Source organism: Cynocephalus volans, chromosome 10, assembly GCF_027409185.1.
Source record: "Cynocephalus volans isolate mCynVol1 chromosome 10, mCynVol1.pri, whole genome shotgun sequence".
NCBI classification, from domain to species: domain Eukaryota; kingdom Metazoa; phylum Chordata; class Mammalia; order Dermoptera; family Cynocephalidae; genus Cynocephalus; species Cynocephalus volans.
The window spans coordinates 38,716,808-38,730,342 of NC_084469.1; the positions used below are offsets into that span (position 1 = coordinate 38,716,808).

The following is a 13,535-nucleotide window of genomic DNA, read 5'->3' on the forward strand; positions in this document are numbered from 1 at the left end:
TAAATACCAGACCCAGCGGGCGTCGTGGGGGCGAGGGGAGGAGCTGGCAGAGGCAGAAGTTTCGCACGTACATCAGAGAGGCCACAGGGAGACCTTCTAGAGCAGGAGAGGAAGGCAAGGGTGCTCTCTACCAACTGCAGGGAGCCCCGGGGTGAGTGTGTAGGACGGGCTTACTGTGGGCATGAGGGAAGCTCCACCCTGACGGGGTCCCCTCTTCTGAGATGCTCTGGAACATTCTGTGATACATCTGTTGCTCCCTGGGGCCCACGCCCGGCACCCACGTCATGTTCCCATTCCAGGCCTGTCTGGTGCCCACAACCGAGACCGTCCGCATCTTCTACTTCTTGGAGCGGCTCATGGCGTGGCGGCGGCCTGTCATGCTGGTGGGCACCGCCGGCACTGGCAAGTCGGTGCTGGTGGGAGCGAAGCTGGCCAGCCTCGACCCCGAGGAACACCTGGTGAAGAACGTGCCCTTCAACTACTACACCACGTCGGCAATGCTGCAGGGTGAGGGCACAGGGGGCATAGGCCGGGGTGTCTGGGTGGCCATGTCACCTGTCACAGAGCTGGGACAGAGCGTCAGGTGCCTGCCTGGCTTGACTTCCCTCTGGCCCCAGCACTGTGTGTTTCCTCCAAACGCCCCTCTTCCCCTCTGTCCTCCTTCCTCTTCCACTCACCTCTGTCCCACTTCTCCAGTTACAGTGCCCCATTCCCTGCCCTTTCTCCCCACCTTTCTCCCTGGCCTGTTAAATGCCTCAAGGGCAAGGTGTTCACCACAGAGCAGTGCAGCAGCTTGATGGCAAAGAGAGCTGAAAGCCACTGAGAGAGCCACATGGACTTGTAGACTTCTAGGTGTCTAGAGACCATTTCATTCCCTCCTCGTATATCATAAACAGCAAAACTGAGGCTCAGGGACAAGGATGTGATTGCCCAAGGCCACTGCCAAGTGGCACGGCTGGCATGACACATTGCTTTCCCGACTCCACATGGACCATGCTTCCCACCAGTGTCCATACACTGGGCCCCCAATGGACACGGGCCCTCCGGGGTATGGCTTCAGGGTCACTGCTCACTGCAGGTGTTCTCCCCTCGCCAGAGTCGTTCCCTCAACTCTCACTTACAGCAGGTTCTCTTTTCTCATAGAAACACTCAGCACATTAGCTAAAAACAGCTTTCTTTTGAAGAAGGGTCCAAGCCAATCTTCTGATGAAAGGAGGGGCTGGAGAGAAAACCTGTTTTTACTCCCCAAACAGCAACATTCTGGTCCCACTCTCTGTCACTTGGCCTGGGCTTTCCCAGATGACTCTATAGTGCACACTTATACCTAGAATGCAAAATCCACCAAAAGTAAAGAATTCAGTATATGAGCTGTTTGCAGACTGATAAATTATAAGCCACAGCTTATCACATGAAAAGTGAACCTGGTACTTTTTCTCTAAGTTCATCACCCAGGCCTCAGACTGGCTGGCTTGCAAAACAGCCTCAACCATTTTATCCAGGCTTCCTGCGGTCCCCACCCAAAGAGAACCCCAGAATCAAGCACTGTGGTGCTGCCTCTGCTGGCACTCAGTAGCCCCGGTTCCCTTGGGAGACACCAGCTCACATTCCCACCTTCTTTCTACACCGTTTGCCGGCTCTGGGATTTGGATCCATCCAGCTGCAAGTGCTGGCAGGAAGCAGCACCATCTCTGTCCTCTACCTCTCGTAGCAGTGAAGAGCCTGGAGCCTGCTGAGGGAAGTTCAGCCTGTCTCCCCACCACCTCCCTTAGTGACAGACACTTCTTCAGCTCTTTTTCCAAACTAGCCTTTGGGCTTCATCTGCTGCTGGGATGGTAAATGTTTCACGACGCCAATCCCAATCCAGCAATGAATGTCATTCCAACATGAACGTTAACAAGGAAGACAAAGCGAAACGACAAAGACTTATGTTGGAACTTCACTAGTTTGTTGAAGATGTGAGCATCTTCTGTTTGAATACTGAAAGAATAGTTCTTCAATTTTTTGTTCCACAGTATAACAGCTACAGACATGATACCCTTTTTTTCTTTTAGTAATTTTCTCTTTTTTAACATTTTTTTATATTCTATTTTTTTCCCCAACCTCTCCCCAATCTCCCTCCCCTCCCTACCTCCATGCCCAACAACCCTCTCAATACAAGGGAATGGATACCACAGCTGTCCTATAACCTCACCTGTCCAGAGCCAGCTAGGAACTGAGGAGTCAGCCAAAGCCCTGGAGTAGCCAGCATATATGTAACAAAGTCCATGCAGTAAGGCTCATGCCCTTGACTCTGAAAAATGCTGTGTTCCCTTACATGGAATCTCCTCCCTTTTGTGCTCACAGTCCAAACAATCTCGATTATTTGACTTCTTAGCCTAAAACATTTTAAGAGCAACAAAATGGCAGGAGAAAGCACGCTACCAACAATTAGAAAAGTGGGAGCCAGAAAACCAGTATCAAAGAAGGGAGCAGAGTACTGAAAAAGGAGATACATAAACTCAAATGATAGCTGCTCACATCCCTCAGCAAGGAGGCAAACTGTTGCCTCAGTTTTATAACCTGGACTCTTTTCAAAGCCCAGTGTTTTAACTGCTGTTTATACTGAAGATCCTTTGTATTTAAGAAAAGGTTGAATGTGAGGTAGTATAGTCTGCTTTAAAGAACAGGTAGCACACACAGACTGATGTGCAAAATACGTGTTTCTAGTGTGCCTGTAATGGCAAAAGATGGGAAACAGCCTAATTCTTCATATGATGAAATACTAAGCTACATAACAAAGAATGAGGAAATTTGGCATATACTGAGTTGGAACCATTTTCAAAATTTTGTTGAGTGAGAAAAGTAGGATAGAGAGCAGTGTCTATAGTATATTCTGTGTGTCTTGTTTAAAAAGAAATAAATAAAAATTTACTCATTTATATGATTTTTTAAAATGCATAAAATTTACCCATGTATAACACACACACACACACACACACACACTATAGTTGTATACAACTACACTTAGAATATCTCCAGAAGGACACACAGGAAACTGATAACAGCGGTTGTTTCTGACAAGGGGAACTGGATGCTGGGAATGGGTAATTACTTAAATTTTTTTAAAAATTATGAAATATTTTAAGCATGCAGATAAATACAGAAAATGATATAACAGATGACCACGTACCATTACCCAGATTTAACAGATGTTAAATGTTGACATTTAGCCATGTATCTTAGCACCAGCCCCATGCCTTCCTTTTTCCTACTCCTTATGAACCAGAATACTAAAGTTAATGTATATCATTCCAAGTTTACACTTTTGATAAGTACATGTACCCATAAAATATATAATGTTGCATGCGTTTAAATTTTAAAGATATACCATACCTTCCTTTGGCAACTTTTTTAACCATTGTTTCGATACATGCAGATCTATTTCATTCATTTTCACTGCTGCATAGGAGTCCCTTGTGCGAATAAGAATTCAATTATCCATTTCCAACTAAAAAGCCCCATAATTATTTTTTACATTTTTCCCTTTTTTAAAAAAGTTTTAAGTTATAATTGGCATGCAATAAACTGCATGTATTTAATGTGTACAATTTTATAAGTTTTGAAATATTTACACACCCATGAAACCATCAGCATAACAGAAATAATAAACAAACCCATCACCTCCAAATTTGCCTCATGCCCCTTTGTCATTTCTCCCACTTAACCTTCCTCACCCTGCACTGTTTCAGGCAACCACTGTTCTACTTTTTGCCACAATAGATTAGTTTGCATCTTCTAGAATTTTGTGTAATGGAACCACACAATACACACTCTATTTTTTGTCTGGCTTCTCTCACTCAGCATGATTCTGAGGTTTATCCATGTTGTTGAGTGTATCTTTCTTTTTTTTTTTTTTTTTTTTTTGTCCTTTTCGTGACCGGCACTCAGCCAGTTAGCGCACCGGCCATTCCCATATAGGATCCGAACCCGCGGCGGGAGCGTAGCCGCGCTCCCAGCGCCACACTCTCCCGAGTGCGCCACGGGCTCGGCCCGAGTGTATCTTTCTTTTAATTCTTGAATAGTAAGATAAAATATGTAAAACACTCAAGTGATTCCTAGCATACAATAAGTTCTTAGTAAATGAAAGCTGTCATTATAATATTAACAAAATCCTCCACAAATTTAAAAATCTATATTATGCAATAATTTCTAAGCCCCAAAACAAAAAGAACAGAAGCAAATCCCTTTTGCTAGAAAAAGGAGTTTAATATAAACTATGCTGAAACAAAAATAATGTTTTTGGAAGAAATGTTCTAGCTTTCAAATAGGCCATAACTCTACCTCTACCCAGCAGGTCAATTCCTGGAGGTCTGCAGGGGAACATTTTGCAACTCACTCATTCTCCCAGCCCATCGAATGGTATTTTTCTCAAAATCAGATGTTCTATTATAGAAGAAACAGCTGTTTTATAATACCTACATCTCTCCTCTCTTTAACTGCATCCAGTTCTTAAGTTTCCACTGAGTGCTTTTCTAAACATAGATTCAGAGCTCCTTGAAATACAAACAGGGGCTATGCTTCAGGCATTCACATAGCTTACCAGTGTGGATAGTGCATACTTTATTTAATGTTTACAAGGTGCCAACGCTTGTGTTAAGGGCTTTGCCTCCTTTAGTTCATTTAATCCACCCCACCCTGTAAGACACTGTTATCAGTTATGCTTTGGGCTGCAAGTAGCAGAAAATCTGATAGTAGTGGCATAAACAGAGATTTTTTTCTTTACATAATTGGAAGTCAAAAAGTAGGCAGTTGTTAATGCTAGATAAATGGCTCAGTGATATCAGTGCTACAATATTTGCTATTCTCTTGGCTTCTACCTCAACATGGCAGAATAGCTGCTGCTGCAGCCATGACATCTGCATTCCAAATAGAAAAAATAAAAATCAAGGGGAGAGCTGGTGTCCGTGTTAGGAAATTATAGCTCTCCAAGAACTTCATAGACTGATGCCTGTGTCTTACTATTCAGAACTGTATCACATGACCACCCAAGATGAAAAAATGACTAAAGAGAAGGAAGTTGGAGTGTCTATCACAGATCTGATGATAGTCCCTATTTTTAAAAGTTGAGCAAATGAGGCTTAGAGGTGTAAAGTGACTCCCCTCAAAGTCACCCTATGAGTTAATAGCAGAGCTGTCTTATTTCATCAAGCTATAATGGCCTTCTACGGCGATAAGACTGTAAGTCATGCATCTTAATTGCCATAATAGAATGCCAATTTTGCTTCTGTTCATCTGTCTGAAGTATATGAATATCTTTCACTTTTTTAGTAAATATAATAAGTCCTTCAGTTGGTCACTGAAAAACTCACCCTTCCATTGACTACTCTCCAACACATGCACAAACCACAGGTTAATGACACCTCAAGCTGAGAGGGTCAGAGATCGTGTTCATTCTCCATTCTGCCAGGTTCTCTGAACTCCATAAACCCAGCTGCATTGCTTTCATTCTCTTCACTGAGTTAAAATTTAATAGTCCACCCTTGGGTTTTGGTGCAGGTTAGTATGTTAAGACATAATTTTAAGCTATTTTTGTATCTTTTGTAAAATCTCAGTTGAAGGCCATTTTGATATATGTTATGTAAGTATTCATAATATATGCCTCCTAGAATGTAGTGCCTGGAAAACTCTTCCACATAGAACAAGAGGTGGATTTATACCAGTAACCTAGGATGACATGGTTACTGCAATTAAACACAGTTTTAAAAAAGCCATCCCACTGCCCAAGCAGGAAGCAAGTGAATGTCCTGCAATGAGGGGCCCAGACAGAAGCCCTGGGTACGCTGTTCCACCACTCAAGCAGGAGCTGAGGGAGCATCCCACAACTGCAGGCCCAGCCAGAAGCCCTGTCCCACCACATGAGCAGGAGACAAATAAGCATCCCATGACTGGCGAGCACAATGACACTGTTTCTGCACAGGTGGTCCACCACAGCCAGGGCTACTGCCACTGCAGGGATGACTCATGCCACAGTAGCAGACAGGACCACCCTCTCAGCAGCCCACCACACACTCAACTGCACTGACACAAGGAGAGTCACCAGTAGAGATTGCAAATAAAGAAGGAAGTCTTTCTCCTCAAATCCTTCTCCAGAGTAATAGAAGAAACAAATGCTCTACCAGATGACCAGACATCAATGGAGAGATACTAGAAATACAAATAAACAAGAAAATATGACACCACCTAAGGAATACAGTAATTCTCAAGTACCAGACACCATAGAGCCTGCAACACTCAAAATATCTGAAAACGAATTCTGAGCAATGATCTTAAGAAAACTCAAAGAGATAAGAGAAGAATTAATTAGAGAACACAATAAAATGAGAAAAAAATACCCAAGATATGAAGGAGGAAATTTTCAATGTGATTAATACCTTACAAAAGAATGTAGCAGATCTCCTGGACTGAAAGATTCATTCAATGAAATAAAAAACAGAACTGAGTGTTTAAGCAGCAGGTTACAGCAAGCAGAAGAAAGACTTTCAGATCTCAAAGATGGTCTTTTCAAAATAACCCAAGCAGACTAAAAGAAAACCTAAGAGAGCTAGCAGACAACCTTAAGCACACAAACATTCAAATTATGGATGTTCCAGAAGGGGAGAAGAAAGGAAAAGCCATTGAAAACCTACTCATTGAAATAATAATGGAAAACTTCTAGGTGTAGGGAGAGACACAGACCTTCAGATCCAGGAAGCCCCAAGATCTTCATACAGATTCAATCCAAAAAGATCCTCTTCGAAACACATTATAGTCAAACTAGCAAAGCTCAAAGACAAAGAGAGAATTCTAAAACAAGCAAGAGAAAAGTGTCAAGCCACTTGTAAGGGAGCACCGACCAGACAAAAACAGACTTCTCAACTAAACTCTACAGGCCATAAGAAAATGGGATGATATATTCAAAATACTAAAAGAAGAAAAATGCTACCTAAGAATTCTATACCCAGCAAGGCTATCCTTCAGAAGTGAGGGAGAAGTAGTGTATTTCCCAGATAAACAAAAACTGCTGGAGTTCAGCACCACATGACGTGAAGGAGAAAGCCACAGACCATGCTCATCACAGCCTGAATTTTCTTGCATCCTACTGTGATTTAAATTATTAGTTTAACAAATATTTGATTGCCTAATTTCACTAACTAGGTAGGATCTCAGATGTCTAAAACTTTGTGTAAAATGAATCTCTGAAAGTTGGACGGGACCTTAAAAGATCTAATCAAACTCTCAACCTCAAAGAAGTATTGTGCTTACATTATTAGATGGACAGCTCCCTTCCACTTATTGTCTTCCAAGAGGAAGATAACATAAATCAAAGTTAAATCATCCAAGACATGGTCTAGTAGGCAAGGCATTCTGCTTGGAATTTTGCGGGGGCTAAAGTATAACAAAATTGAAAACAATATATATTTCAGATGATAGAGAAATCATTCCATAAATATTAGTACATCCAAATTATGGAACACATGCAGTGATTAAAATCATGTTTTAGGAGGATATTTATTATTATATAAAGAGGTTTACAATGTATTAGATGAAAAAAGTATGCAAGTAGTATATTCAGCATAATTCTGACTTTGTAAGGGAAAAAACCTAACAGAACAAATAGACTAGAACAAAATAGCACCAAAATATTGTCAATAGTGCTTACTGCTAGCTGATAGAATTATGGGCAATTTTCACTTTCATCATTATTTTCTGTGCTATTTAATCTTTCTAAAATGCACATGTATTATTTTTATAATCACACAAAGTGTGTTATTTTTTGAAAGAATAAATGCAAAGCCCTTACAATATAACTGAAAAGTCTTAACACATGAAAAATTAGATGATACGAAAGGAAAATAGTTCAAACACAGGTACACAAATCATGTCAGTGCAAACTAAAACATGATTAATAACTAATGATCTCTGTCAAAAATATGGTACAGGCATGAGTTAACTAAACTGAGAATTTCTCAAGGACAGAAACCATGTCACAGAAATGTTTAAGATGTAGTTTGAAATAGTGGTTACATGAGGTTCAATAACCAGGCAGACCTGGGTTAAAATCCTGTTTTTGCAATTTAGTAAGCTGTATGACCTTGGGTAAAATCCCTTAATTTTTCTAAGCCTCAGTTTTCTTGCTTGTGAAAGATTTTTATGAGGTAATGATTATATGTCATAGGGCTCTGTGAGGGCTCAATGGTATAACGCATGCCAAGTACTCACTGCAGAGCTTGGCTTCAAGTGATGCTCCTTGGATGAATGAACAAACTGCTCTAAAGTTCAGAGACTGGAAGAATCAGTGGGACTCGAATGATCAAGGACAACCTAGACACAGGTGAGATGTGAGGTCTTACGAAGGCTTTCTCGCTGAATGAGACGGAGAATTGAAACCACTATCTAAATATCTGGATTCTAATTCCAGCAAGGTATATAACCTGCTTTAGCCTCTATGTCCTTAATTGCAAAATGGGGATGCTTATCTCATGGGGCTTATTATAATAATAAAATACGTTCATTCATTCTTTAACCTAACGAATAGTTTTTGAGCACCCTAGATAATGTTCTAGGTCAATAAGAAAAACAGAGAAAGATCCCTGTCCTCATAAAGTTTATATCCTCGTGTGGAGAAGATGGATGGGATGATAAACAAGATAAATAAGCAAAAGGTACAGGATTTTAGGTGGTGATAAGTGTTATGAAGAAAAATGAAGCAAGGGTAGGAGATAGGAGGTGGGAGTTTCCATTTTAGATGGAGGACTACGGAAGCCCTTGCTAAAAAAATGGCATTTGAGTCACCAAATGTTGGATGAATGTGACGGATGTCACTGTGCTGACATTTGAAAGAGGAGGATTCCAGGCAGAGGAAGCAGCCAGAGCAGAGTCCCTGGGGCAGCGAGTGACTAGTGCATGAGAAGCAGGGTGGCTGGAGCAGAGAGTGACAGGGGGAGCAGCAGGAGAGAGCAGCAGAGACGCAAGGTTTGCAGAAGTGACCAGACTGGCTCCAAGTAAGAGGGGTTGCCGCTGAGGGCTTTAAGCAGGGGACTGGCACAATCCGATTCACACTTTACAAGAATACACCTGTCTGCTGCTTTGAGAATATGTGCTGAGGAGACTAGGGTGAAGGCAGGGAGACGCATTTGGGAGGATGCTGTAATTACCAGGCGAGAGCTGATGGACGAGGATGGTAGCAGTGGAAATGGGGAAATGAGGTGACAAATGGGAAACCACTCTGAAAATTAAATTGCTCTTCAAATATAAGGTGGCCGTGAAGTGGTGCCCGGGGAATGGCATGAATGAGAACATAGACCTGGGTGGGGCAGCTAGCCCTGCTCCACGTGGCCACAGACTGAACCCTAAGCCCTTCCGTATGGATCTCGACAAGAAACTCAGTACGAATGTGCAGATGAACTCGGGCCTGGGTACGGGCTTGAGGCTCCAGACTCGCTTATGACAATCACAAGTCAGAAATGGGATGAGAGGGTCCCGTTTGTTTAGCACCTTCAACGTCAACCCTTTTTCTGAAACTTAAACCCACTTTTCCTCCTCCAGTTCCTCCTGGACACAGAATTCCATCCCAGATGTGATATGGGGCAGAGCTTGACCAAGAAGGGGTCAAAATTGTGTCTGCCTTTCCTAGGGGAGTCCTTTGTTTCTCTGGAGAACCTCACATCATCAGTTTGAGATAATCCAGTGCACTCCAAGGCTGCTTCTTGCTAACTGAAATGCTTTTCTCAACAATCCTTTAGAAGTGTAAAGAGCTTAATCAACCCAAATTACAGGTTCTGCTTCGTTCCAGGGGGTGATTTGAATATCGTTGCCTTGGGAGGAAGAGAAGCAAGTCTTCCTAAGGAGAGAATTTTCTATTAGAAGGATTGTTCTCAAAGGCATGTCCTTGGCAGCCCATTAATTATATTTCATTTTGACAGATCTCATATATAGTTGTTATATCTGTAGGGGGGAAGAAGGTGTTGGGTGATTAATTGGTTGATAGTGTATGTTAATTGGATGCTAATTAAATTTAAATTTAATTCATATTTGAAACACTTAATTTAACTCAGGACCAGAAAATTAGAATATTCAAGCTTCTTGAAGGAACTTGTCTATCTGTCACCTTCATACATCTATCGACACTTTCTCTTTGTTTACAAACTTGTTTTTTAAGAGAAATCTAATGGCTCTTACAGCTTCCAGCTGTAATAGGAAGTGTTGTTTCTTGCAATCCATAAATATTCAATCACTTTACTGGAAAAAAAAAATACATATATCTCCACTCTATTACTTAAGTTTTTTCTAAACAAGTCCCATCAGGCTGGAAAACTGCACTGTTTGATTTCTTCTCTTTGGCTTGATAATGCAAAAACAATTCCAGAAGAGAGTCTATACTCAGTCTCCAGAAAGGCACTGAGATGCTCTGGTAGGAGGCCAGGAAACCTGGTTGCGGGGAAAGGAGCCATTCATAACACCGGAAACATCTGGGAAATTCTCTGAGGCTGTTGTTTCTACTTTGATCAAGGGATACTGCATGAGATGAACTCTGGGAACACTGTTGGCAAAATATCCAATGGTTTCTCTCTTATAAGCCTCGGGGTGGAAGGGGCCTCTACTCAGCCCTGGGACTGGACCCACAGCCTTCACGCTCTTTGCTGTCTTAGGTAGAGAGGGCAAGTCTACCCAGGATCCACTTATTTGCAGATTTCCTTGGAGGCAGAGCGCCTGGCCTAGGGACTGAGAAGGTGTCTTCAGTCTTTACTGAGAACAACAAGTATGACAGGAGGAGCATGGGCTTTGAGGTTTGGCAGCTCTGGTTTGTATCCTGGCTCTACCCTGGTGAAGTTGCCTAGTTCTTCTGAGCCTCAGTTCCCTCATCTATAAGAAGGGATGATAATACCAATCTTGCAGTGATGTTATAAGGATTAAATGAGATAACAGTTTGTAAAAACCTAGCACAGTGCACATAGTAAGATGGTCAATGCTGGGTAGCTACTGTCACCGTTGCTGCCTAGCAATTTCCAGCTCGCCTTCTGGGCCTGTAGAAGGCCTGAATCCAGTGGTAGCTGTTGTCATGGTTGCTGTCTGCACACACATGCAGGCTGCACCATGGCTTGTGCTCAACATCCATGCTGTCCCAGTACTGGCATCTGAGGTTTGCTTCCCTCACTATCTGGATCTCTTCTCAGCTGTCCTGGAGAAGCCTCTAGAAAAGAAGGCTGGCAGAAACTACGGTCCTCCAGGCAACAAGAAGCTTGTGTATTTCATTGATGACATGAACATGCCTGAGGTGGACGCTTACGGGACTGTGCAGCCCCACACTATCATCCGGCAGCATCTCGACTATGGCCACTGGTAAGAGACACACACAGAGGGCCTGGGGCTGGGGAGCAAGACCTCAGGCAGGGCTGAAGCCCAGTCACTATTCCGCTGGAATTGCAAACCTCAGCTCAGCTCTGGTGCCAGATGAGAAACCCCATGGTAAGCCCCACTCCTCACGGAATTCTCTGTTTCCTGGAGTGCTCATTCAGACAGAGGCATTCATAGCCACATGAAAAGTTTGGCCAGAAGAGGTATTGAGCTCTCATCTAAGGGGGAAAAAAAAAAACTACTTTTTTCTTCAAGGCACATCTCAAAAGTTGCCTTCTACAGAAGCCTTCTCCAAGCCCCCAAGGCAGAATTAACTACTCCCCTTCCCACCATGGTCCCACAGCACTCAGCAGGTGCTTCAGTAAGGACACCCAGCATGCTGCACAGGGCACGCTGTCTGCAGACCTTCACAGCCTGGCCCTCTGCAGTGCAACTCGCAGGGTCTATTAGTACCTCTTGTGACAGTAGAGTTTTTAGTGGAAAAAGGTCTAAACGTGCCAGAGGTAAAAAAAGCAAGTCAGTGATCTGAGACAACATTGACTCACCTTCCTACCTCATACTGAACTAGCTGCTGAGAAGAAGCAGGGAGTGGGAAGAGAGAATTCAGAGAGAAGAATTACAGTTACGGTGGTGACCTCAGTTTCCTTTCCTGTTTCGCTAAGGTCCTTATTGCGTGACTGACCCACGCACCACCCACAGCCTCCACACCAGCACTCGAGCAGCTGGACTATACTGGAAAAAAAAGTCAAAGTCAGGCTAATTAGTTTTACTTTAGATTCATGGTCACAAACCTCCCTGGGAAGGAGAAACTTTTTTGAAGGTCTACCATATTGCCTTAGTCTGTTTACGTGTCCACTCTCAGAAATGTCTATCTCATACCATCTTCCCTCTCCCCAAACTTCCCACCCCCAGCTAATGGCCTCGCCTCCTCCGAGCACACAGGTGCCGTCTTGCTTTTTGCTTCCACAGCTATGCACCTCACCCGCACCCCGTGCCTCCTTCCCCTCCTGTTGCATCCTGCCCAAGGCTTATCCGCCCACCGCATCTTCATGCTACTGTCTCCCATTCCTGAAATCCTCACTTCTTCAATTGGTCCCCCATCTACTTCACGTCATTTAAACTTGCATACATTTCTTCTACTGTGTTAAAAAAAAAAAATCATTTTCTAATTACTATTCTGTCTTTTCTCCCAACATAAGCAACTTTTTCTTTTCTGCCCCCTTTCTTTTCTCCCGCCACTCTTTAATCCACTATTTGATTTCGATTCCCTCTGCTTTACTGAATGGTTCTTGCTAATCTGCTAACTGCGTTGTTATTGTGAAATCCAGGGGACTCTTTTGGGTTGCTATCTTTCTTATTCTTTCTGCAGCACTTGATGTGTTGACCACTCTCTCCTTTTGGAAGTACTGGCTTCCTTTGCCTTCTGGGGTGCCACACACCTGATTTTGCTCCTACCTCTTAGTCCGTAGGACTCTTCTTCCTATGCTACTGCAGTAGATATCGGGTCCCTCAGGAATTTGTCCCAAGCTCATGTCTCTTTCTCTACCAGTGGAACTAGAATTTTGGGGGGGGCATCCAAACACATAAATGATAGGGCGTGTCTTACCTCACCATGACAAAGCACTCACCTGCCTCAGTCCTCCACAGCTCTCACCAGTGGTCTCCGACTGTTGCAGGTATGATCGAAACAAGCTGTCCCTAAAGGAGATCACAAATGTACAGTATGTTTCCTGTATGAACCCCACTGCAGGCAGCTTCACCATCAACCCACGGCTTCAGGTATGGGGGAGCATGTTACCAGGGTTCTAATACTACCCTCCCACGACCGATATCCCTTGAATTTAAGTCATAATTGGCCTTTCCCTTGTCTTGTCTAGCCTCTCAAAGTGTTAAGTCAAATAGGATGCTGGTGTGCATTTCTGGGGGGTCAGAGAATCTGCTAGATCCAGAGTCACAGAGATTTTAGAGCTGGAAGGAGGTCATAAAGTTCATCTGATTTAATTCCCTCACTCTTCAGATGAGGGGGCTTCAGAGAGACTAAATGACTTTCCCAAGGTCATGTGAATACTTAGTATCAAATTCAGACTTGGACTCAGATTCTCTTCCCACCACCCCATGCTTCCATCTTTGACCAAATGTCCCAAGCCCATTATTCCCCCAGT

At 43.1% G+C, this 13,535-nt stretch overlaps 1 protein-coding gene across 1 annotated transcript in view; it reads left to right on the top strand.

Annotated features, from left to right (window-relative positions):
* The window catches only part of DNAH9 (dynein axonemal heavy chain 9), a 372,221-nt gene that overhangs the window by 178,577 nt on the left and 180,109 nt on the right, over positions 1 to 13,535 (top strand). Inside the window, exons 38-40 of the mRNA XM_063109557.1 lie at positions 300 to 507; positions 11,193 to 11,358; positions 13,050 to 13,152. Of these exons, the coding sequence (XP_062965627.1) occupies positions 300 to 507; positions 11,193 to 11,358; positions 13,050 to 13,152 (477 nt within the window). The remainder of the gene's footprint in view (positions 1 to 299; positions 508 to 11,192; positions 11,359 to 13,049; positions 13,153 to 13,535) is intronic.